Source organism: Phocoena sinus, chromosome 2 (assembly GCF_008692025.1).
Source record: "Phocoena sinus isolate mPhoSin1 chromosome 2, mPhoSin1.pri, whole genome shotgun sequence".
Lineage (NCBI taxonomy): Eukaryota > Metazoa > Chordata > Mammalia > Artiodactyla > Phocoenidae > Phocoena > Phocoena sinus.
Genome location: NC_045764.1, coordinates 78,656,492 through 78,682,322, shown reverse-complemented (window position 1 = coordinate 78,682,322; position 25,831 = coordinate 78,656,492). Strand labels below are relative to the sequence as shown.

Genomic DNA, 25,831 nt, shown 5'->3' with positions numbered 1-25,831 from the left:
TTCACTGCAGCATTATTTCAGTATCCAAGTTATGGAAGAAAGCTAAGTGTCCACTAACAGATAAATGAATAAAGAAATGGTGGTATATATGTATATATAATTTACCATCATATTACTTAGTGTGTGTGTATTTATTTATTGTTTATTGTCTCCCTCAACAACAATGCAAGCTTTATGAAAGCAGACATTTTCTACTATTTTGTTTGCTGCTATAACCCCAGAGTTCTAAAAGAATCCCTGCTTAACAGCAGGTACTTATTATTTGTTGAATGAACCATTATATGAATATTAAAGAAGGATAAACTATACAATATGATTTAAACTAGACCAAAACAAAAATTATTTATAGAAAAAAAACAAAAGAAACATGTTTATAAGTTTTCTGCAATTAATATTCTTTGCTTTGAAGATGTAAAAAATAAATGTTCTTTTTGAAAAAGACAGTGCATTTGGATTACATATCAAACAAGAATAAATGCATATAAGTAAAAAAAGAACTAAAACATCTTTCTGACTAGTGATTTAAACTGTGACAAATTATTACTTATATCAACTTAAGACCATAAATATTTGCTAACATAGCACTGTGGGAGATACAAAGATGAATAAGATATGGTTGTTGCCCATCAGAGACTCAACATCTACTGAGAAAGAAAGACATACACAGCACAAAATACAGTACATGCAAACTGTGATAAGTGCTATACTGGAAGTACAAGGTAAAATGGGGTAAAAGAAACACTGGAAAGAATACAGTAAACTGGGGTGGCCTAATTATGTTCTTGAAAACTGTCTTTGAATATGCAGAGGGAAAAGGGAAGCCAAAGCCAAGGAAAAGAGATGAAGACTATGTGACAGATCTGTAAGAGAACAGCACAAACTCCAAAACACCTATCAGGCAAGGGGTGCAAGGCAAGGATATCCTCCAGGGATAGACATATAACCTAAATGTGTGACACATCAGTATCTAACACAAATAAGATGTGGTGGGCCATGCTGTGAAATCAAACAAATTGAAGGTATTCACATTAAAATTTCTGTAAAATTTTATAAAAAGCATTGTGCTAGTCCCTGGTAGACACACTGTGTAAGAGAAAGTAAGACAAAGGAAAACTGGAAACAAACTGGGAAGTGTTTAGACTTCATCCTGTAAGCAATTTTAAAAGAAATATCTTTTAAAGTAAAGTAAGTAAGCATTTCAGAGAGGTTCAAAAATACTAAAAAAAAAAAAAAAAAAAAAAAATACTAAAAATAAAATAAAATACAATATTTTGAAAATCACCCACACCACCACTCCCAACATTATTGAAAGGCAGTATTTTGGTGTGTTCTTCTTTCACTCTCTCTTCTAAGATTAGGGTTGTGTGTGGGTGTGTGTATATGTGCACATGTGTGTGTATGTTTGGTTATGTGTATGAAATGTGCAACTATATTGTTTTTTTATTCCACTAAGAGTCTATCAAAATATTTTATTTATTTATTCTCCTCAATCATGTTTAATGGGAGTATAACCATTTAAATTTTATTCTGTTCAATTTGTCTTCTAATTTGAACTAGGAGGTAAAAAAAATTACTACGTTTTTTGTTTTTTATTTTAAGTAGTAAAATCTTGTTTTTCTTCTTTTTTTTTTTGGTTTGTTCTGAGATGTCTTCTACTACTTCTAACAGAAAAAAATCTTTCACTACACCAAAACTGATTTCTATGTTGTTCTAGTTTTTTATTTTAATCAAACCATTTTTTTCTTTTCACTTAACCATTTATTCATCTGTAATATATTGATGACTGCTATGAGTTGCAGCTTTAAATTTAAGCAATTGTACTAACACCATTTCTTAAATAATCCTCCTGCTCATTTGTAGTGCCCTTTTTTTTTTTCTTTTTGCGGTACGCGGGCCTCTCACTGCCGTGGCCTCTCCCGTTGTGGAGCACAGGCTCCGGACGCGCAGGCTCAGCAACCATGGCTCACGGGCCCAGACGCTCTGCGGCATGTGGGATGTGGGATCTTCCCAGACCGGGGCACGAACCTGTGTCCCCTGCATCGGCAGGCGGACTCTCAACCACTGCGCCACCAGGGAAGCCCTGTGGTGCCCTTTTTATCATGTATTTGTATTATAGTTGAAATAACAACTTGATTATATTCTAAATTTTAAAAAAATATAAATGACAGTAACAAACAAAATTATATTATTAAATATTACTTAATGTATAACAGTTTTATATTTGGAACTCAAGGGATGAATAATTGTAATCCAAAACAGCCAAATTATACAGGTCTAAAATATACAGTTTTGTTTTGTTTTTTAATCTGCCATGATTACTCCAAAGCCCATTCATCGCTTTAAATTATCAGAAAGATTAAACACATATAACCTCAGCTATATATTCAAATAGCAAACACACTACAGCACTGACATCCCAGAACAATTTCCTATAAAACTGAATTTCTCAGGCTTCCCTGGTGGCACAGTGGTTGAGAGTCCGCCTGCCGATGCAGGGGACGCGGGTTCGTGCCCCGATCTGGGAAGATCCCACATGCCGCAGAGCAGCTGGGCCCGTGAGCCATGGCCGCTGAGCCTGTGCGTCCGGAGCCTGTGCTCCGCAACGGGAGAGGCCACAACAGTGAGAGGCCTGCGTACCGCAAAAAAAAAAAAAAAAAAAAACTGAATTTCTCTAGCTGGGTTTCATTTATAGTCCCTCACAGTTCTTTGTCTTCATCCAGCAAAGCAATTGTCTGAGCAACGTCTAAATTCTTCATACTGCATTGCCAATGCTGGAATACAACTTCCAACTTACTTAAAAAAAAAAGATTTTAAACAACTACAGAGAACTTATTCTGTTATTTAAATAAAGCAAGACTAAGCTGCATGTCTACCCAAATAAGCTGAAATTTTAGAGAATTCACAACACTTCACATTCTCACTTCAGGAGTCAGGTATCCCAAAATGTCCTTTTAGCTTAATTCCTATCTGTCTTCAACTGGTGGGAATTTGGTTGCCTTATATCTGGAGACTAAAGCAAGAAAGTAATCAGCCGAGCACAGCCCCTCCTTCTGTTAAACTTGCCTGCTGACTAACACCTTCTCTACAGTACATTATTAAATGATTTTGCATAATCTTTTCCATAGCAAAGGCTCATCACATCTTTTCTTTAAAAACCTGATTATGGATTTCCCTGGTGGTCCAGTGGTTAAGACTCCGCACTTCCACTGCAGGGGGCATGGGTTCCATCCCTGGTGGGGGAACTAAGATCCCGCATGCAGAGAGACGTGGCCAAAAAAAGAAAAAAAGGATAAAAACCTGATTAGGCTTTGAAATACCCTGATAAAAAAAATATAAAGCTATCAACTTCTCGATTCTAAATTTAAGAAATGACATACAATTTTAATAAATTACATAAAGTTTTTTCTTTTATGATGGGGAAAGGTATGAGACAGAAAAAAACGTAAAAGAAGAGGGGGGAAGGAAAAGAATAAGAGAGAACAAAATAATAGAAAAAAAGGGGGATGGAGAAAAACTGAGGGAGACAAACTAGGAGGTTCTGAATTAGCTGTTATAAACACCTTGTACTAATATGAGCACTGTGAGGAAACACTTCACAATTTACTGGAAATTATCTCTTGTCTTGTTTTAGATGAAATGATCCAGAAGTTTAAAGAAGTAAATGTACTAGACCAATGTAAATATTTTGGGGCCACAGAGAGTCTGCCTAAAGAAATGACTAGAAGAAATGAGAAACTGATGATTAACTATGAAGATTAAGAGGAAGTACAGGGTAGATATCCACCGTTACTTATCCTGAGGTAAGTCCCCTAGAGAAGGATAGAGAACAAGGAATAGCTCTGGGAAGAGTGACAAACAGATGCTACATGCCAACTGCAGAGGCAGAACTGGAGGAAAAAAGACAGACAGTGATGAAAGAAACTGAGAAAGAAAACCCAGACTTAAATGTGCTAGAAGCAAAGATGGAACAAGAAGGTAATATACAGAGGAAACTGTAAATACTTACACACTGTGTTAAGACCTGCTCTTTCACATGACAAAAGCGTGACCCTGATGTAATTACCCATCAGTATTTAAGTCCATAACCAAAGATTTCCTTATCATTATGGTATATATGATATATAGAATGAAAAGCTATAAATAGTTGAGCACATAATGTGTGAAACCCTCCAGAGAGGAAGAGCATAAAAACAAGAGTGCAGCCCCAAGGAAAGTGGCACCCAACACTGGGAAGGGAGTAAGTGTGGTGAACCACAAGCCAAAGAACAAAAGAGAGCTTTCTTTATGTTTGGAGGTTCTTCAGATCCATTTTACATCGGAGAAACTTTTTTGGAATTCTCTGTGTTTAAAAATAAAACAAAAAAACTCCAAAAATCCCCAAGCAAGAAATTGTGAATAAAAACTTTATCACTCTCCAAGGGGAAAAAAGCAATCAGAAAGATCTTTTAAAGAATTGAGATAGACATAAAAACATATGTGTTTAGTTAATCTTGAATTCCCTGGAAATGCCCTTCAAGAAATAAATCACATCCCCCCAGAATTAAGCCTTAAGGATCATAGCTAAGTGCGTAGGCTGTCTATATGCCAGACTTTCCTTCATACTGTTTCCCTCATACTGATTAGTACACTCAGGCTGTATTAATCAGACATGTCATCATTTCCAGACATTAAAAATAAAGAAGTGGGGCAGTGACACCACAAAGTCATTTTTTTTCTCCTCCCCTACCTCCCCAATGAGAAATTATAAAGAAATTTAACAAATTTCTATTAAGAGCACTTAATACTTCTTCACAATAAAACATACTATAATATACATATATATACACCAGTAAAAATCTACCATACTGAGGGAAAAAGGAATATGTGGGAGAGTTTCAGAAAAATGTTTCATACTTCAAGCTAAAAAACACCAACTTGAGATAATACATATCAATTTGAATTCTGATAAAATGATTTATTTTTGGTAATGCTGCCTATATTAACACTAATTTAGACATTCAAAAAGATCATCTCTAAACAGAAATTTTAAATAAGCTATACTTTTGTACTGTTGAAAACGGTTTATCAAGAAAACTTAAGATTTTTAATGGTAAAAATACTAAAGTTTGCTATTTTTATCTATAACTCCTACACTTAGTAACTTACAACTTAAATAAGTTACTTACATGAGGGGTAGACAGTGGAAGGTGGGAGAAGGAATAGCAGGAAAACTGCACCAGACCTCCAACTGAAGTTTAAAAGAAGTCTGGTACATAGTTATTAAGTTAGCTCCTGTATACATGCATGTATTCACTGCACTGGGGAAATATCTTTGAGAGATACAATCCCTGTCTTTATGGTGCTAATATTCTAACGGAGGAGACTATGAAGTTCTTCAACTATTTTACTACAATTGTAATGCATGGTAATAAGAACTAGAACCTAGGAGAGTGATGGACCTGACTTACCTTAAATTATTCAGGAAAGATTCTTTCCTTTTCGAGTTATATGAGCTGAGCTCTGAATGGTAAGCAGAAATTTACCAAGGGGGTATTTGGGCTGGGAAAGTGTGGACCAGTGAGCGTTTTAAAACATCAGTAGCATCATGTCACTCCTCGGGTCAGAGCCTTCCAGTGGCTGCCATCTCACTCAGAAGGAAAGCCTAAGTCGTACTGCTTACTAGACCTGCAAGGCCCTAAACAAATCTGCCCCTCTATCTCTGACTTCACTTGTACACTCTGATGCACTCTCATCACTTGGCCTCCTTGGGGAGGCCTTCTCATGACTTTTGCATTTGCTGTTCCCTCAGCCTGGAAAACGTCCTTCAAATATGGTTCCTTCTATCACAGTACAGTAATTCAGTAATTAGAATCAGGAAGTAACCTGAATTCTCTGTGTAAACAGATTGTGTGTTAAAGTGAAAAAGTTCTCTGAATTTTACCGTGGTTAAAAAATAGTAGCGAACATTTACTGAGTACTTACCATGTGCCAGATTCTGTACTCAGTGTTTTACATGAATTATCTCATTTAACCTTCACTACAACCTTACCAGGTAAACACTATTACTGTTTCCATTTTACTGATAAAGGAGACAACTTCAAAAGGTTATGTGACTTGAGTGGCAAACCAAGGCAACTAATTTCAGAATATCTTATAATGACTTATACCACTGCACTGGACTGCCTCTTTGTGATTCTGATTACTTTCACTTTAAAACTGTTAAATATGTAAGATTTTAAAAATAAAAGTTACTCTATTTTGTAAGTTTTTATGCTTGGTAGAGAAAATTTCTAACCATCTTAAAGAGAAAATTAATTTAGGACAGTACAATTACCTCACTGGTTCAAAAACATGTTAAAGAAAAAAGTGAGAGCTGACATATTATGCTTTATAATTACAAATACATAAAATAGAAATGTCTTAAAATAATGTGTGCCATAGTAAGACTCACACAAGTATTTAACCAGTTATGATGAAGCTCAAGGCAATACTTCGAAAAATTTTTTTAGCAGAAAGCACCCAAATAGAAGAAAGCTTTTTGGCATATCTAAAGTAATGAAAGACTGGTCCACAGAGGATAAAGACAAGCAAAGACTGTAGGGAAAAAGAGCAGAGCCAAATGCAACTTCATCTCTTGAGTTTCTAGAAACCCATGTACTATTGTTAAGTCTCATCAACAGGTAAAACAAAAACTCTACCTCAAATGCTCCTACTACCTTTGACCCTGAAGAGTTACAATTAGACAAATAACCTTTCCACTTCTAGTCAATATAATTAATTTCTCAATTGCTTAAAAAAAAATTAAAGCATTCTAAAATTAGATCATGGTGATGACTGCACAACTCTGTAAATATACTAAAACCCCTGAATTGTACACTTAGAACAGGTGAATTTAATGGTATGCAAATTATCTCATTAAAGCTGTTTAAAAAATCAGAATCTACATAAGAAATGCTCAATAATTACTTGTAAAATTAATTTTAAATGGATATTAAATAGTTTATAGACAAAACTGGGCACAAAACATGGCCACTCTCCCTTGAGCGCTTTACCATTTAAACTGCTCACCATTTGCCTGCAACTTTTATAGCAAAGGTTCTCAAATTCAGTTACAACATATTCCTGAGCTATGTTACAAGTAATTGCTTACTAAATGTACCAAAGTATAAGAACAGTAATACTTGTAGACAACGTATAGTTGGGGCTTGTTTTTTAATCTACTGACAGCCTCTTTTAATTGGTGTATTTAGAACATTCACATTTAAAGTGATTATTGATATAGGTGGATTAATATGTACCATATTTGTAACTACTATTCATTGCCTTTTTTTTTTTTTTTGGTCTTCTCCACCTTCTGCCTTCTTTCATTTTATTTGAGCATTTTATATGATTCTATTTTCTCTACTCTCTTAGCATGTCAATTATACTTCGTTTTTAAATCTTTTTACTGGTTACCCTAGGATACTTTTATGACTGCTCTAAGTTCACTTTCTTTCTACCCATCCATCCATCTATCCATCTATCTATTTATGAGTGCACTGGGATTTCGTTGATGCGCCCGGTCTTTCTCTAGTGGCTGCGAGCGGGGGCTACTCCTCGTTGCAGCGTGGGGGCTTCTCACTGTGGTGGCTTCTCTTGTTGCAGAGCATGGGCTCCAGGTGTGCAGGCTTCAGTAGTTGTGGCACATGGGCTTAGTTGATCCGAGGCATGTGGGATCTTCCTGGACCAGGGCTGGAACCCATGTCCCCTGCATTGGCAGGGGGATTCTTAACCACTGCACCACCAGGGAAGTTCACTTTTAAGTAACACTATACCACTTAACAGTCAGTGCAAGTACCTTTTAAGAGTATTCCCAATTCCTTCTTTCAGTCCCTTATAACATTACTGTCATTCCTTTCACTTATCCATAGCTATAATTACCAAATGCATTATTTTGAACAAACTGTTAGCCATTAAATCAATTAAAGGAAAATAAGATCTTATTTGATCTTCATTTATTCCTTCTCACTCTTTCTATCTTTATGCAGACCTGAGTGTCTGTTCTATATCAGTTTCCTTCTCTTTGAAGAACTTCTTTTAACATTTCTTTCAAAGCAGGTCTACTGATAACGAATTCTCTCAATTTTTGTTGGTCTGAGAAAGCCTTTATTTCTCCTTCACTTTTTTAAAAATATGTTTATTATTATTATTTTTTAATTTATTTATTTTTGGCTGTGTTGGGTCTTCGTTGCTGTGCACAGGCTTTCTCTAATGGTGGCGAGCAGGGGCTACTCTTCGTTGTGGTGTGTGGGCTTCTCATTGTGGTGGCTTCTCTTGTTACGGAGCACAGGCTCTAAGCGGTGGGCTTCAGTAGTTGTGGCACACAGGCTCAATAGTTGTGACACACAGGCTCTAGGGCACAGGCTCAGTAGTTGTGGCACATGAGCTTAGTTGCTCTGTGGCACGTGGGATCTTCCCGTACCAGGGCTCGAACCTGTGTCCCCTGCATTGGCTGGCAGATTCTTAACCACTTTGCCACCAGGGAAGCACTCTCCTTCACTTTTGAAGGATAATTTCACTGGTTGGTGGTTTCCTTCTTTCAATGTTAAATATTTTACTCTACTCTCTTGGTTGCTTGCTTGCTTACTTGGTTTCTAAAGAGAAGTCTTATTGTAATTCTTACCCTTGTTCCTCTGTAGGTAAGGTGGTTATTTCCCTCTGAGTTCTTTCAAGATTTCCTCTTTGCCTTTAATCTTCTGCAGTTTGAACATAATATGCCTAGGTGTAGATATTTTTTATTTATCCTGCTTGGTATTCTCTGAGCTTCCTAGATCTGTGGTATGCTGTCTGTTATTAATTGGGGAAAATTCTGCCATTAAACTTCAAATATTTTTTCTGTTCCTCTCTTTCTTTCTTCTTCTGGTATTCCAATTATGCATGTTACATTTTCTGTAATCGTCTCACAGTCTTGGATATTCTGTTCCACATTTTTCATTCTTTCTTCCTCCCTGTATTTTAGTTCTGGAAGTTTCTATTGAGGTATCTTCATACTTCATACTGATTCTTTCCTGAGTCATGTCCAGTCTACTGATGGACCCATCAAAGACATTCTCGATTTCTGTTATAGTATTTTTGATTATTAGCATTTCCTTTTGGTTCTTTCTTAGAGTTTCCATCTCTCTGCTTACATTACCCATCTGTTCTTGCATGTTGTCCACTTTTTCCATTAGAGCCCTTAGCATATTAATCTAGTGATTTTAAATTCAGTCTGATAATTCCAAAATCTGTGTCATATCTGCGTCTGGTTCTGATGCTTGGTTTACCTCTTCAGATTGTGCTTTTTTCCTTTTAGCATGCCTTGTAATTTTTTGCTGAAAGACAGACATGATGTTGGGTAAAAAGAACTGAGATAGATAGCTCCTTACTGCAAGGTGTTATGTTCATCTGTCTAGGAGCTGGGCTGCGTTAATTGTTTGCCATTGCTGTGGTGCCTGAAACTAAAATTTTCTCTAACTTCCTTGTTTTTGTCTCCTGTGTTGTCTTTGAGAGTACCTATAATAAGGTACTTATTAAGCAAGGTCTGAGGTTTACAGTTGTTTTAGCTGTAATCCCATTATTATACAGAAGCCCTACTGACGTGGTAAAATTGGGGGTGGGGGGTGAGGAGCATCCTACTGTCCTATGATTAGGTCTCAGGTCTTTTTTTTTTTTTTTTTTTTTTTGCAGTACGCGGGCCTCTCACTGCTGTGGCCTCTCCCGTTGCGGAGCACGGGCTCCAGACGTGCAGGCTCAGCGGCCACGGCTCACGGGCCCAGCCGCTCCGCGGCATGTGGGATCTTCCCAGACCGGGGCACGAACCCGTGTCCCCTGCATCGGCAGGCAGACTCTCAACCACTGTGCCAGCAGGGAAGCCCCTGGTCTCAGGTCTTTCAGTGAGCCTGAGTTGGGTATTTCCCTTCCCCCACATAGAAGACTAGAGGGGACTGGAGTTGGGTATTTTCTTTCCCTCAGGTCAATTAGGCTTTGGTAAAGCCCCAGTTAGTTAGGCTGTGGTAAAAGTTTCCCTTGAGGCAGGCCTTCTTAAAGAGAACAAAGAGCTCTGGCTGTATTTCAAAATGGTTATTTTCCTCCTCCTTTTATTCTTGTTTTGACAACAGGAGTGAAGACTTTCAAGCTCTTTATATGTTGGACCAGAAATCAAGTCAGTATACTTTATTATCAACACTGGGAGCTGAGTTACAACTACTGCTGAAATATAACTCTCATTTGTATTCTAATATGCTTTGCATATAATCCTGGTTTTACCCAAGGGAGAATTACAAGACAATTAATATCAAGCAGGTGACTAGCATCCATTCTTTGTCAATGTGAGACAGTGAAGATTGAGAACAGTTATCTCTATTCTTTGCATACTTCTCCCAGGTAGCAGTGGTATACACGGGTCCACAAAATACTGCCCAAGGGCCAAATCCTGCCAGCAGTGGAACAAATTTGGCCATCCCCATTCACTAGTATGTTACTGATGGCTAATTTCCTAATACAATGGCAGAGTAAAGTAGTTGCAACAGAGACTCTATGTCCTACAAAGCCAAAAATATTTACTATCTGGCCCTTTGAAGAAAAACTTTGCTGACTCCTGGGTTATACATCCCATACTTTCTTGCACATGTGGTCACTGGTATCGTGTGCCTGACTGCCTGTCTTTAAACTGTTGACCAGGGATGAGTGCAATGATGACTATGCACTATCTGTTTTATTTTTATTCATCAATTCACTTAATGTACAATTACTGAAACTAAAGATTTCAACTTAGTGGAAATCTTTTACCAGCACAGTGTAAATGATGCTATAGCAGAATTATATTCAAGTACTATGAAAATTAAAATAAAGGAGTTACTAACTCTACCTGGGGTACTCAAGAATTGAGAATACTAAAGCTCTGCCACAGAGAAGACTTGGGCTTAATATTTTATTAGAAGATATCTCCTTTAAGCCAGTGGTTCTCTAACCTCAGTATCTATCAGAACCACTTGAAAGGCTACTAAAACAAAGACCGCTGGTCACACCCCCAGTTTCTGTTACAGTAAATCTGAGGTAGAGTCCCCAAATTTACAGCTCTAACAAGTTCCCAGGTGATGCTAGTATGACTACCATTTGACAACCACTGTTCTAAAAAACCAAGTAGCATCGTATAAATACAATTTTAAAGCTTAAAAAGTCTTTTAAAGATAAACTAGTTGCTGTATTTCTCTGAAAGAATATCTAGCAGGCCAAATTAAAAGGCTCCATGTCAGATAAACAGGCCCAGCAGACTAGCCTGTTTTATGAATCTGAAATACTTCAGGCCCTCAAAATTATTTTCATATTTTAGTCATTCCCTCCTTACTTCCCAGATAAATCCACCTCCCTCAGTTACTTGCCCTCACTCACAGGTTTCCTTTGCTGTCTTCAGACTTCAGTCATGACTCAACAAGTTACCTTAGCCTTGGATCTTGGCTCCCAAAATAAGTAGGTCAAACCTTCCACCAGGACCAAACTTAAAAGAAGCTATCTCCAGCTCAATGTTAAGAGAGTCTCCAAAATTCCAAGTTTATCACTTGGGAACTAAGCTGGGACACAGCTGATCAGTCCAGAAAACCCTAACTAAATACAAATGACCTCTGAACAATGCGGAGGACAGGCTGCCCACCCCTGTGCAGTCAAAATTCTGAGTATAATTTTACAGTCACCCTAAGTATCTATGGTTCCGCATCTGCGGTTTCAACCAACCACGGATGGTGTAGTACCATAGCACATACCTACTGAAAAAATTCCACATAAATGTGGACCCTCCCAGTTCAAACCCACGTTGTTCAAGGGTCAACTCTACTACTGTATACTCATTCATGAAAGGTTACAGAACTATGTAGTTGTCATCTGCTCAGTATTTTTTAAATGAGGGACACAACAGCTCTCACTTGGGATATACAACATTTTTTAATCTAAATACAGTGAAAGACATTTGACTAGTGAAACTGAAACTCGAAACACATGATTACTTCAGTTTCGCCAATATAATTTTTAAAAAAACAACTGCTATAAGGCCTCTATTATGTAAAATGCAGCATGAGTTTAATAACTTGTTTGGGGAGGAAATTACCTCATTAAATATATAAAATACAGAAACATTAATATGTAGGAAAAAATACCTCTAAGAATATAGTAAACAAAAATGGTGTTCAGTAGTACCTACTGCTACATGAGAAATAAAATGATGCAAAAGATGTTGCCCCTAGCTTCAAAGAATTGTTGTTGATTGAAACAGCACAGGAAAAAAATTAAGAGTGATTAAGTGCTTAATTGTACAGACCTCAATATACAACGTGAGGTCAAGAAAAAACAAATATGGACTAGGGTAGCTAAAGAATGTTTTATAGTACAATAACTTGTGCTATGACTTCAAAATAGTTAAAATGTGATTAAGCAGGATTTGGAGAGAGGGGAGTGGAGATTCTAGAAAACATACAAAGCAGGAGTGAAAGCAGGACCACAAAATATAAGACAGACAGTGAAGTGCCTGCTGCACTGAAGTGGGGCTGAATGCTTGTGAACAGCAAGAAGTAGGGCTGGATGTACTGCACAGGACTAGGTTACAAAGGCCTTTGAAACCTGACAAATATTCAATCACAGTACGGGGGGCAAGAAGAAATTACTGTAGGCTTTAGATACATAAAAAAGGATGTTTTAGAGACTGATTTTGGCAGCAGTATACAGCATCACTGAACAGGCGTAAAGGCCAGGGGCAGAGAACAGCCATTTTGCTGCTGTAATAATCCAGGAATGAGATAGTAAAGCACTTAGCTATGGTCCTGGCAGTAGAAATAGGAAGATAGGGGGAAACTTAAGTGACAAGGCGAACTTGGCAACATGTTAAAATATTGGGCAAGGGATGAGAGAGGAAAATCAAATATGAAGCCAATACTGCTAGCCTTATAGAATGAAGGAACACGGGTATCTACTACCAAAAGAACTAGAATAATTGGAAAGGAAAGCAAATTGAGGCACAGAAGAAGGGTTAGTGTGAAAATGCCAAGTTTAACGTGACAATGGTGGCAACCTGTACTCTGGCGAATGAATAAGTAGATGTGGTTAGAGTTTTCTGGTGAGCCTATCTATTTCGTGACTTTAGCAAAGATATAAAAAGAGAAAAAGAATGTATGGCTGAGAAGTAAGTGTTTGGATATGCACAATTAAAGAGCATCTAGAGGAAAGCAGCAGAACAGATAAAACATTAATCAGAGGTAAGGTCCCGAAAACAGAGATCCTACATCCTTGCCCATGGAATCCCCAATGCCTGGCAGAGCAGCTGATACAAAGGTGACTCTCAAAAAGGAATGAATGAGAATTTCCAAAGTGCGAAGGAATCTTAATAATCAGAAGAAAAGTTACAAAGTGAAAAACAGAGTCTCAGAAAAGGCCACTAAGTTGGCAAGAAGAGCAGGAAGCCAGACTGCAAGAGTTAAAATGGGTAAGAGAGAGAAAAGATCTGAAGGACAGATGGCAGCCTAAAGGGAAGAGCAGCAGGATAGACAACGAGCATTATTTTACTTGTTTGGATATTTTTCCAAACTAAAATTAATACTTGCTCATTTAAAAAAAATTGGAGAATATAACAAAGCAGAGGGAAAAACCATACGTTGTTCCACCACCTAAGTGCAGACACAGTTAACACTTTTAAAATATATGTTCAAACTTATTCTACCAAAAATATGAGTGGGCTTACGTACCATACAACAGGATAATATGTGAGGGACTGGAGGGAGGGAAAGAGATAAGGAAAATAGTAAAACTACCAGGGGTAAGATTAGCTAGCAATAATTACTATATTTCTTAAACCTTTTCTTAGTGGTCAGAAAAATAGTACTTTTCTGTTATAATTATTATCATCGAGAGTAAAGATTTTTGCATATTTGTTAATAGTTTATGCTATTCTTCCTATAAAATGAGTATCTACATTCTTCATTCACTTACCTAATGACGTTTTTCTTATGACTATGAATGAGCTCTTTAGGTCTTTGAGGGATCAACTGTTTGTTTTACTGCAAAACCTCCAAGGTTGTTTGCTGCTGATTTAAGGAAGCCCTAAGCATGTATAAAGCCACAGGAAAAGCAGCCTATGGAAAAGAACAGTTTGATGATGCTGACAGAAAAGGGGTATGTGTTAAAACAAATTCCCTACATATATGGACACAGATGAATCCAAGGGGGAAAGCAAACTGCCTCCAATAATAGAAAAGTACATAGATATAGACGCCAAGATATAGGAGCCAAGATATGGGCTGAATGAGATACATGAGGGACCCCCACATTAAATATTCTAATCCTCTTCATGAAGTGGCATCACTCACAGAGTCAATTCAGGGTACACACAGTCCGCTGCCAAGACTGCTATTGGAGCAGTTCTGGTCCCCTGCCCCAGCTCCACCCACCCTCGTCCTTTTCTTCTCTATTATTACTTTATATTATTGCTTCCACCTCTGTGCATTAAAATTTAGATGAGAGGATTGTGATTGGTGAAAACCCCACTCCTCAGTCAAGCAAACTTTGTCCTAAGCTATTTTCCTCTAATTAGTCTCATTACTGGCAAGGCTTACTGTCATCCACAACTCTGAATCTAATTCCTGATAGTGGGAATAAAGACCTCCCAGTAAGCAAACTGTTAGATGTACCTGGATCAACAGCCCATCCCTTGATTTTTTGCTAAGGCCATGATCCTGAATTTTGCCAATAAAACTATTTTGTCCTCACTGATTCTTTCTCTCATCTAATTCGGTATTTGTTTATACCATTGATTATACCATCATTGCATGTAACAAAACCTTACTTTTGTTAAATTCAATTATGTTGCATACAACTACACACAGAGGGTGAATGTAAGGTAGAGCTAGTGTCATATTGCTTTTTAATCTTTCTATGCCTGTATGCAGTAGACATTAAAATAAATGTGCACTGAATTCAGTTTTCTTTGACCACTTGATTCCATAAATGCAGGATTAGTTGTTGACCTTCTCACTTCTTTGGAACTTGTATGTACAGAATTTGCCCAAACAAAGCTTGCTAATATCTTCTACTGCAGAAAAAGGGATCATGCATTTAGTAATCTGACAGTTAATCTTTTGATCATAGATTGCTTATACACAAATGCAGTTAATAAATCTATTGAATGCAATCAAATTAGGGAAATGATTCACTTACATTAACTGAAGCATCTTGTTCAAATACATTTCCCAACCTCCCAGAAGCACCAGCTTTGCTCCAAGCAAGAAGCACCAACTTTGCTCCAAGCAAGATATCACTGAAGTGACCCTCTTATCCAATTACATTTTTAAAATTTCATGTATACTGCAAAAGCAATGGCAAATTCTTGGCTCTCCCATATACAAATAATATTTTACTGTCATATTGTAAACTACTTATTATGCAGTGATTGCTGTGTTTCAGGTATATTCGGTCTCTGAATTCCTATAAACCTTACATATTGGAAAATGAGAATGTTTCATTTAAATTCAGTAAAAATTCACTAAAATGGATTCATCTCAGGTAAGGCCAGTCTAAATTAATGAAAAAAACTAATTTATATACACTTTAGATCATTGTTCCTTAGAAGTTGGGAGAAGTTTCATGGAAGCAGTAGCACATGAGCTGGATCTTAAAGTTAGACATTTACATCAACAGAAAAAAGAGAAGGGTTTTTAAGGTAGCAGGTAAAAAGACCAGCACAGGCATAAGCAGAGAAATAAGATAATGAAAGCAAAGAAAAAGGGTTATGGATAATACAAACTGAAGTAGCCAATTAATACAGTAATCCCGTTCCCATCTTGAAGCTACTTAGCAGCAAAAGATCATCAAAATAGGAAAGCCACAGAAAAATAAAAACACAAGAAAAGAATGAAAAACACAAACCCAAGTGCTCTACATGCTTGGTTTGTATCTTAAAATTAGGAATCACAGATGGCAACCCCAAAGTTCTAGGGAATCATCCTCCAAGATAACCAATAGTTCTGATGCTTTACCTATAACACAGCTCAAATTCTAAAAATCACGGATTTCAGAAAGAAAAGGGGAGGTAAATATAGGGCATACGTACCATCACTTCCTATTCCCATGCCCTTGATAGGCATCACTCATTAATCAGACTTGTGGCATGCAAGTTCAAGTCCATTTGAATCCTGTGTTGAAATGAGTGTAAAGGTATCCTTTGCTATCTGAACGCTTCCTATCCAAACCCAGACCACCACAAACAGGTTCAGGAATTTTTTTTTTTTTTTTTTAAGATAAAGCTATTTGGAGGAGATGGTATTTCCCACCATATGTACTCTTGCTTCCCCAAATTCCAAAACATAACAGATTCGGAACCTGTCACTCCGACCTCTCACTCTTCAAATTAAGAAACCAAATAGGGTACAAATAGCAAGGAATACACTTGTATGTTTTCAGTTTGTTCTGCGATACAAAACCTCACCTCCCACACATTCTTGTAATATATATAGGAGCTCCTGTAATAGATGCCTGATAGAGGTATTGTGCATAATTAACCAAACCTCATTGTTTTCTATTTCCTCTTATGAATAGGAAGTACACAGTCCATGACACAGAAAAAAGTAAACGTCTCAAGAAAGAAAAATTAAATCATGTTTTAAAGTTTTTATTCATGTGGGTTAAGGTTAAGCGTTAACTACCTTAATCTCATAGTCAGCAATCAAGTGCATTAAGGTTTCAGAGCTTATTGTTCCTTGTTTATTATCCTGCCCAGGGCAGAAAGAGTCTTCCTCTTATTGGCCCATGTTACTCTTCTTTAACCTGAACCTTTAGAACCTCAAGGAAGCAGAAAAGAAAGCAACTAAAAAGACCAAATGCAGGGGGCTTCCCTGGTGGCGCAGTGGTTGAGAGTCCACCTGCTGATGCAGGGGACACGAGTTCGTGCCCTGGTCCGGGAAGATCCCACATGCCGCGGAGCGACTAGGCCCGTGAGCCATGGCCGCTGAGCCTGCGCGTCCGGAGCCTGTGCTCCACAACGGGAGAGGCCACAACAGTGAAAGGCCCGCGTACCACAAAAAAAAAAAAAATGTCTACCCTTGATGAATAAAGTGGTGAAGCTCAACTCAACACTCAATTTTCTGAAAAGAATACACACCTTTCTTATTTACATAACCAAATTTACAATATAACACTCTCTACTGCCTTAAAATATTATATTATTACTACAGGAGAAAAGTTCCTATGTGACATGCTCTTAAGTATTGAGCACCTCTTCATAAACAAAACAATCACACAAATAAGCCCCCTAGTGCAATCTCTCAACTAGCAACTAGTAAACTCCCCAACACCAGGGAGCACTACATAGTCTCACATATTTTTGCATAATCAACAACAGCTCTTAGAATACATCAAATGTAATACATGCTCAATAAATATTTGCAGACTGAATCTCACGTAACAGAACTCTTGCACAATAAGTGAATTACACCTTCAGGTAGTTCTCCTGGGCTAGCACCCAAGGAAACACTGACAAAACCTAACAATCCGTCCATTGAAAATGTTCTGCTGATTGCTGATTAATTAAATGTTAGTCTTTCACTGTACTTATGGTCTGCTTTATTATTGCTGTCAATATTAATTTAGTAAAAGAGCCATAGAAATTTAAGCTAAAGGAACTTGCAGGGTCATCTAGTATAAATCTTTCATTTTGTAGACAAGGAAACGAAGGGGTCTACTTTTCCCATGCTTTGGCACTTGTCACCGCATTCCCTGGTCCTCTAACTGAATGAAAGAGACGTTTTATTGCACATTTTTGCTTAGGTTAATATTACATGTGAATGGGCATTCCTCAAATGCCAGTCTCTAGAATAGTACTTTGTATACAGCAGGTACTCAGGTGAGTACTTAAACACTGTTCTTGCTTAAAGTGTTGAAATCTGAGTGAACGACAATGCTCATTTTCATTTGTACAGTTTTAGTGTGTAACATTTTTCTAATATAAAAAGTGATTTGACTTAAGCTTTTATTTAAAGCATCTTTCATAACAAATAAGACACTTCTGCCTTTCCTACCACTGTGAAGTTCATTCCCCCCAATAATACCAAAAACTAATAGTGACACAGAAACCAAATCAGTTCTGCACATTACATCATTCAAGACACCTCCCAATGGGGAGAGCAAACTGGTCAATAATTTATACACACACATAATCAGTACCTAAGTTAAACGAGGCCATAAAGTTGAGGGGTTTGAAACTGCCTAACTTGCCTATCTAAGCAATAGGGAAGACAATTTCATCAGTTTCTGATAACAGAGGAGAACAAGGAATTGCCTTCTTTCTGGAATCAGAAACACTTAGTGCTAGGAGGCACCATCACAGCTGGCCTCAATACAGACAAGCTAAAAGGACCGTAAGTCTTTAGTGTGCTTGGTATGGAGGATAGGTTGAACTCGGTAGGTGACATGTCAAACAACTAATCAAAATGTTTAAAAGCCAGCTGATGTACTAGTCAGTCTCTAATTTTAAAGCAAAATGAAAATCTTGGGCTTATGGTTAAAGTAAACTCTAAAGTCATGAGCTTTATAGCAAATGTTTCCCCCTGAAGTTGAAGAAACAATAACTATTCCTTAGAGCTAAAAATTGCCTGTCCCAGAGCCAAGAACAAAACTGAACTACTGAGTTCTATGACAGGGGACAGAAATCAGAACAAATATGGTGCTAATAAGAAAAACGTATGGATCGCCGTACTTTGCTCACTGCAACTAAGAAATAAGAGAGTAAAACAAAATTGCTCAATTTGGGTTTAAATTCTAAATCTAAAATGTACCAGATTCAGACCTCTGTATGACTTACAGGATTAAATAAAGACAAGGAACTATAGCCACAGCACTGCTCCCAGGATCTGACAATGAATCAGAGGAATCCTATAGCTTCCCTGTCACTCAATTTATCTCTTTCCGTAAAGTGTGTAGAATAATGACACATCATATAGAACTGTTTTAAAAAAATGGTTTTTAAGGTCTTACTTGCAAATAGTTACATAAATAAAAATAATAACTGATAATAATGAATTCTTTTAAGAATCCCTGAATTTGTTTGTTGAGTAAATACAGTATTAGAACATTTTCTACAATGAAACATCATGATTTCTTTTGAATTTATAGGTAAATGTTTGTCGTCTATGTGACAGTGTAATTCCAAATATGCTAATCACCCCCAAACATGCAGGTATGATTATTCTTAAACATAACTAATCACAAACAGGCAGAGCGATTTCAAACACAATTTTTCCACAGTAATTTTATTCTATCAGAGTTTCAGGAAAAACTGCTTTAAAAAGGAAAAGAAAAGCACTTACATTCTTTTGGTCTAAATTAAATACAAACATTCTTTTTTTTTAAAACTGTGAAGACACTGGGAGATAAGAGGAAGGAAAAACTTGCTTCAGTATTCTTTTTTTAGGTAACCAAAGAGGGGTGCAATGTAAGTTAAAGAAGTCTGCAGTGAGGTTAGATTGTGGCTTTGTTTTAGGTTGTCAGTATGAGTTTTTATTTAGAAAAAATGCATGAGTTACCAGCTTTCCTTTTTTAATGAAAAGTTTATATCAGAATTCTATTATTTTCTATTACTTACAAAATATAAATACTATGTTATAGCACATTCAGTATTAAAACACACCTCTGCAAATAAATCTCCTTTCAAGTGAGTTGTGTAAGTGATCTGGACCTCTGTCTATGGAGTGGGAATAAGGAAGACCAAGAAAGGTACAGGCTCGTTACACTGGACTTAAGCTGAAGATACCCATAAATATATTACACAAATACTACAAGACTATCAAGTTATCAAGTTAGTAACTTTATTTTGTAGAACTATCTTAAAAATACATTATATTTCCAATTCTTAAGAAATCTGGTTTCTGATGTTAATCATTAAGTACCATGATTTCAACTCTGAATACTTAATATTTTTTCCAAAGACTCATTTTTAATGCTTGAAATAACCATGGTCATACTTTTATCTAACAGTATTTTAGTTTACTAAACAGAATAGATTAATTATGAACTGAGATAATAAATAATTCATTATCCAGCTAAAGGCCTACATCACATACTATATATGTGTAAAATAGGAGGACAAGTTCAGACTTGTTTGTGACCTGCAAGTCCAATAATTTAGAAACTATGATCAACCTAAATGCAAAACCCTTTTGATAATTATTAAATGCCACATTTGTTTAATGCAATTTTAAATTCTCATTAGTAATGATACCAAAGGTTGATATAGGATGTACTACAAAACTGATAATCTTTCAGAACATTATCAAGTGATAAAATAATTGGTAAAAAGATATTGTTGCTTCAAAAAAATGTGAAAAGAGATACCTAAAGAACTGCACTCTTACCTATTAAAAGTCATTTTAATTTTATACACATACACACACTATTTCTTAGGAAGAGATTGTGGTGAAGGAGATTTCACTTTCTAATGTCTTTATTTTATATAGTCACTTGATGAATAACATAAATCCAGTCTTGCGAAGCAGCGGCTATGAGTCTATATATTACATAGAGCCACTAACGTTGTTTATTCTAAAGTTTTAAATATAAAGAAATAATTTTTGCAAATAGGATTTCTAAAGCTTAAAATTAAATGCTACTAAGTGTGCCAGTACAATTTTAAAATGAAGCTATAAAATTGTACATTTGGGGATTAAGGTGTTTGTTGTCAGTTTTTCTTTTCAGAGCAAGTACCAAAAACTGAAGCACACTGTACTTCAGAAGTTTTTCTTACATTAAAATCAGCGTGGTTAAGTTGTAATGGATGTGTAAATATAAATTATCAATTAAAGAATAATTAAATCACATGATTTACCAAAAAGAGCACCACTCCACTATCATTATCATTCAAACACTTCAGTCCACTGCCTATACAACTTATTCATATTTTAAAAATATAAGGTGAAGGTTCCTTTCCCCTACTGTTCTCATAATAAATTAAAACATATACTTACTAATTCAACTTTCAAAATTTGCCTTTCTTAAAAGATTTTAGTCCTTTAACTTGGATGTCCCTTACCTGAATGTAAAAACCAAAGTGCTCAATTCAGATTTCAGAGACACTAGTTACATCAAGTTAATAGGGGGGAAAAAAAACCTGGTTTCTGGAAACCTTGGTGGTAAGGAGATTAAGCATCTCTTCCTTTAAATTACAGCTTTAAAAGGGGGTAGGGCATCCATCGAAGAATAAAGCCTTCTCTCTCTCACACGCACACACACAAGGCAATCCTATTTATCTGACCTATTCAAACTGTCACAGCAGGACTATTGTTAACCCTAAAAAATTCTCCTTTAAAATATTTAAACTTCATTTTAAAATTAAAACTGAAAGCAAGATACTCAGCTGCCAACTACTGTGTAGTATGAAACTATTAAAGCCTGCACTGACCTACTTCATATTATCATCATGACAATATGGATGTATGCCAAGAAAATAATGAAATTACTATATAACAAATTTTAATTTTCTATTCAAAAATTGTCACTGTTTTTAAATGTGTAAATATTGTACTGCAAGGCCAGTTGTTTTATACTTTTTAAGTTGCAATATAAAAAAGGAGTTTTGATATTTCAGTAATCATATTCAATGATGAACATGCAAGATCTCATTTTTAAAATCAGAGCTTTTTTAAACACCACATTTAATTCTATTTTTAAACTTCTATTAAAAGCAGTCTCTTAGACTAAACTCCAAATAATGCTTTCCATTTTTAAAATAGCACTACACTTTTTAAAACATGTCAGTTAATGAAGAACCCTACAAAAATAATGCAAGTTCATGTTCAAAGAATATTTGCAATGGCTCTAACAGAGTACAGACTTAAGTCAGTGTATTTAATTACTAAAAGACTGCTACCAGTCTTTCAGAGTTTAATCTAATGTTGAAATATTGGAAATTCTCATACAAGAAAGTATAGGAATAGCAAAGGATATTTTATCCATGGTTTTTAAAAAAATACACACGGAATGGCAACACATTTATTTTAAATTAAACACATCCTTTTAAATTAGAAAATCACTTTGCTGTGTAAACTACCACCTTAAAATATCTCATACTAAAGAAACTCTTTCTTCACAATCAATGCAAAGATTAAGATCCCTGGAAGAGAATTTTAATCTCAGAATAAAGAAGGCAAAAACATCCAGAAACAGCAGCTAAACCAACTGAAAGGAAGAGACACATTAGGTTTTGTGCTGCATATTAATATTCTTACGCACAGTGTCTGTTTGGTGAAAATTCACAATACACTTCTTCCTCCCAGTATGACTGCAAAAAGGAGTAAACACATTTTACATTCCTCAGTCCCAAATTCATGCTACCATCATGCACCATGACTTAATTTCGACCCGTATTCCTCTTACACATAAGTGAAAAACATAAATGACTTGTTTATCTGCACTCGAAATTAAGGAGGGGGCAAAAGCATTTTTTGGCTCCGGAGCCCAGGAGCTGATGCAAAGTCCCCACACCTCCAGAGGTCCTATGAATATGCACCCGACTTTGTGGAGACCCCCATTCAATGAATGCATCAGCCTCCTCCTCGGCTCCCTTGCCCGCCGCCCCCCACCCGCTTTGCAGCAGAAATGTGCCTGGGCTTTTTTACCCCAGCGATGGAGGATCCTCTTACCAGATGGAGTTCTTGATCCTGTGTTGCAGCGCGCTGGCCTCTGTCCCTGGCAGCCCGGGCACAAGGGCTGGCAGAGCCACCCCCGAGTTGGGGGCGCTGGGGGGAGGCTGCTGATGGGCATCAGGCTGCTGTGGTGGCGGCTGTTGTTGTTCCTCTGCCATCGCTGCTGGAGGGGGGGGGGGAGGGAGGGAGGGAAGATGGGGGCGCGGGGAAGGGTGAGGGAAGAGACGGGGAGGGGAGGACGTCGGGGGAGAGGAGGGGGGGAGGGGAAGAGGAGGAGGAGGACGAGGAGGAGGAGGAAGGAAGCTGGATAAGCTAGGCCTTTACCCCAGGGCTCGAGTGAGTCGCTTTCGCCTGCCGCCTGGGGGACATCACCGGGGAGACCGAGCGGCTCCTTACGGCCGGGGCGCTTCACCGCGGGAGAGGCATGGCGGCGCCCCTCAGCCCCCCGCCGCCGCCGCCGCCGCCTCCTCCCGTCAGCGGCCGGGGCTTGGGGGGGGTGAGGAGGGGGCGTCTGAACACGAGGTGGGGGGGCAGGGCTCCCCCAAATCCAAGGAGAACGGTTGCTCAGGGACCTGACGGCCTGGCCTTCCTTTCTTGCCCCCGGGGCTTTCTACTCCGGCAGCCCCGCGCTGCTGCAGCCCCAGGCTCGGCTCCACGCCACTCCCCACGCCGCCGCCGCCGCCGCCGCCGCCGCCGCGGCCACCGCTGCCCTGCCAGCCCCGGAGGCAGCCCAGTGCGCGCAGCCGCACTGCGGCCGGGCGCAGACGGCAAAACACCTACCGCTCGGCCGCGACGGGGGGGGGGGGGGGGGGGGGAGGGCGTGGACCAGTGTGTGCGGGATACGCGCGCGGGCGCGGGGGGCCGCACGGGCGCGGAGGGCGGGCGCGGGCCAGCTAGGCCCGGAACGTGAGCCGCCGGGGCCGAGGAGGGGACTGGCCGAGCTGGTGGAGGAGAGCAGGAAAACGTGGGGGGAGGTGCTGGCGAGAGAAGGAGAACTTGCGTGAGGAGGAGGAGGAGAAACCAAATTTAACATTTGGCGTGGAAATGGGATTTTTTTTTTTTTTTTTGCATCCTCCAAGCAAGTAAAGTGAAATCAATCAACATTATCCTCCCTCCCCTCGGCAAGCGAGGATTACTTTCTCCTTGGGTAAAGGAAGAGAACTGAAGCAGGTAAGAGCATAAGCTGACTTTTCAGAAGCCCCCAAAGAAGAACACCCGTTGGAATTAACCACCCTTTAGGTCATTTAGTCTTGAACGGAAATCGCAAGGCAGGAGCTGGGTTGAGTGCTCCTCGGTCGGGCATTCAAAGCCCTCCAAATCTGGCCCCACTTTAGCTATCCAATCATAGCTGCCTCCATCCCCGTGCAAGAACTCCCGGCTCCAATCAGTGAAGTCTCCATGCCATTCTCAATGCGCCGCAGACTCATTCTTCCTTCGTGCCTTTGCTCGTGCTCTTCCTCTCACCTCCCTCCCCACCCCACCCCCTTTCCTGGATTGCCCTCCCTCCTCCTCTATACCGCTCCCCAGCCAACCCAGGCTCTCGGGCACAGCTCAAGTCGCGGCTTGTCAGGGTCCCTGGCAGCCAAGGCCCCTGCCTGCCTCGGAAAGAAACGCGTGTAGTTCTCACAACATGGAGGCTCAGACTCCAGCCACAAGCTCCTTCCTTCGGAGCCAGTTGAACCCCTGGACGTACTCTCTGCCCCCTACCACGCTACTCATCCTTAAGAGCTAGCTTTGCCCACGAAGAGTAAGACTCCCTGCCAGAAACATCCAAGTCCCCTTTAAGAGCAGAAGAATTGGCTTTTCTAGGTGGGGCTGATCAGGGAGGCCTAAACTGCCTGGGTGTAGAAGGCTACAGCCAAGGCCTCTGGCACCAGACGGAACAGCTGCTCAGCTCACACTGACCTTTCTATGGGCCTGTGGGTGTTATGAGCTATTCTGCTTTAACTTTTCTGACAGTTTCTATCAGGTTTCTACCTGTCAGATTCTCTGGCCACTTTCCTGCAGTGCTTGGACTTTGGGCAGTGAGTCCCTGCCACCTTTTAGACTCCTCCTGGGTGGGGAATCTGATTGGCTTGGGTTTCTTGGCCTTTGGAGTTCTAGGTTCCCTGCCTTGGCCTGGAACCTTTTTGCTTTTGCACCACTGTGCCCTCAGGCCTGACTCACAGAATCCACTCCCAGCTTCACCCTGAGTTCTTGCACATGGCGGGAGCAGGAGGAGTAGGAGGGAGGAAGGACACCTGCGTGCAAGACAGCTCCTCCATGAGGATTCGAAGCCCCTTGGATTCCTTTGCACCCTGAAACCCACCGCACTGACTCTGCCACACAAACAAGCCCCCGTTTCCATAACCTAGGGTCACTATTAGCTTAGCCATTTCTAGAAAATATTAGTTGTTTATGAATTCATTTTGCTTATGGACCCTTATGTTCTATGTAAAAACAGGCTTTTTTTCAGTACCAAATTGATAGACGTGCTGTGCACTAGACAGAAGCTTTGAAGAATGAAAATGGCTGATGTTTGCTGAGCACTTTTTACTGTGCAAGACAGACCTAGCACTTTCCATATATTGTCATCCCCAAATTGTATAGTGTAGTACTAGTCTCCCTATTTTACAGATGAACCAGAAGCTTAGCGAGGTTAACATTCTTAAAGTGACCCAAATAGTAAATGAGGGAGCCAGGATTTGAATCCTGAAGTCTAATGCCAGAGCTTACAAGCCTTGGTGAAAATGAAGTTATACTGAAAAATCTTGAATGCATATCTAAGCTGTATATCCATGGGGAAGATGGAGGGAGTAAAAAGGCATTGGGGAAAGTTGCAAAGTCTCCCAGGTTCTAATTTTTTTACCTTGCCAAGAGAGAATGATGGCTCCACGTTGCCACACCCTGGGAGGGGGAGACCCTAGGGAGGAGGTTCATCCAAGAAGGGTAATGTATCTGAGACTGCCAAACGCCTTAAGAAAAGGAAGCTGAGAACCAAGACGTTTCTTTTAAAATTTACTACCGGGTGTCACACAGGCTGACTTCCCGACTGCAATTTTTCAGGGTTTTATAGGTTCCATAAAAGAGCATGTCATCCCAGCAGCCACTAGAGGGCACAGCAGAGCCGCAACCCTGAACTGCCCTCTAGCGGCGGTGCTGACGAGAGGGCAGTGTTGAGCCTGTGG

At 39.0% G+C, this 25,831-nt stretch overlaps 2 protein-coding genes across 5 annotated transcripts in view; one reads left to right on the top strand and one right to left on the bottom strand.

Moving 5' to 3' along the window:
• Positions 1-23,120, bottom strand: part of RFX7 (regulatory factor X7) — a 150,877-nt gene extending 127,757 nt beyond the window's left edge. Inside the window, exons 1-2 of one of the 2 annotated variants that reach the window (XM_032621322.1) lie at positions 22,989-23,120; positions 22,662-22,824 (exon numbers count right to left, since the gene is read on the bottom strand). In XM_032621322.1, the coding sequence (XP_032477213.1) occupies positions 22,662-22,822 (161 nt within the window). In that variant the 5' untranslated portion in view covers positions 22,823-22,824; positions 22,989-23,120. Of the gene's footprint in view, positions 1-22,661; positions 22,828-22,988 lie in introns of both variants that reach the window. The other variant, XM_032621321.1, reaches the window with a different exon arrangement.
• Positions 23,121-23,520: 400 nt separating this feature from the next.
• TEX9 (testis expressed 9) overlaps positions 23,521-25,831 on the top strand; it is a 236,167-nt gene continuing 233,856 nt past the window's right edge. The window contains exon 1 of one of the 3 annotated variants that reach the window (XM_032621330.1): positions 23,521-23,834. The gene's annotated coding sequence lies outside the window, so the exon portion shown is untranslated. The remainder of the gene's footprint in view (positions 23,835-25,831) is intronic. The other 2 variants (XM_032621328.1, XM_032621331.1) reach the window with 2 other exon arrangements.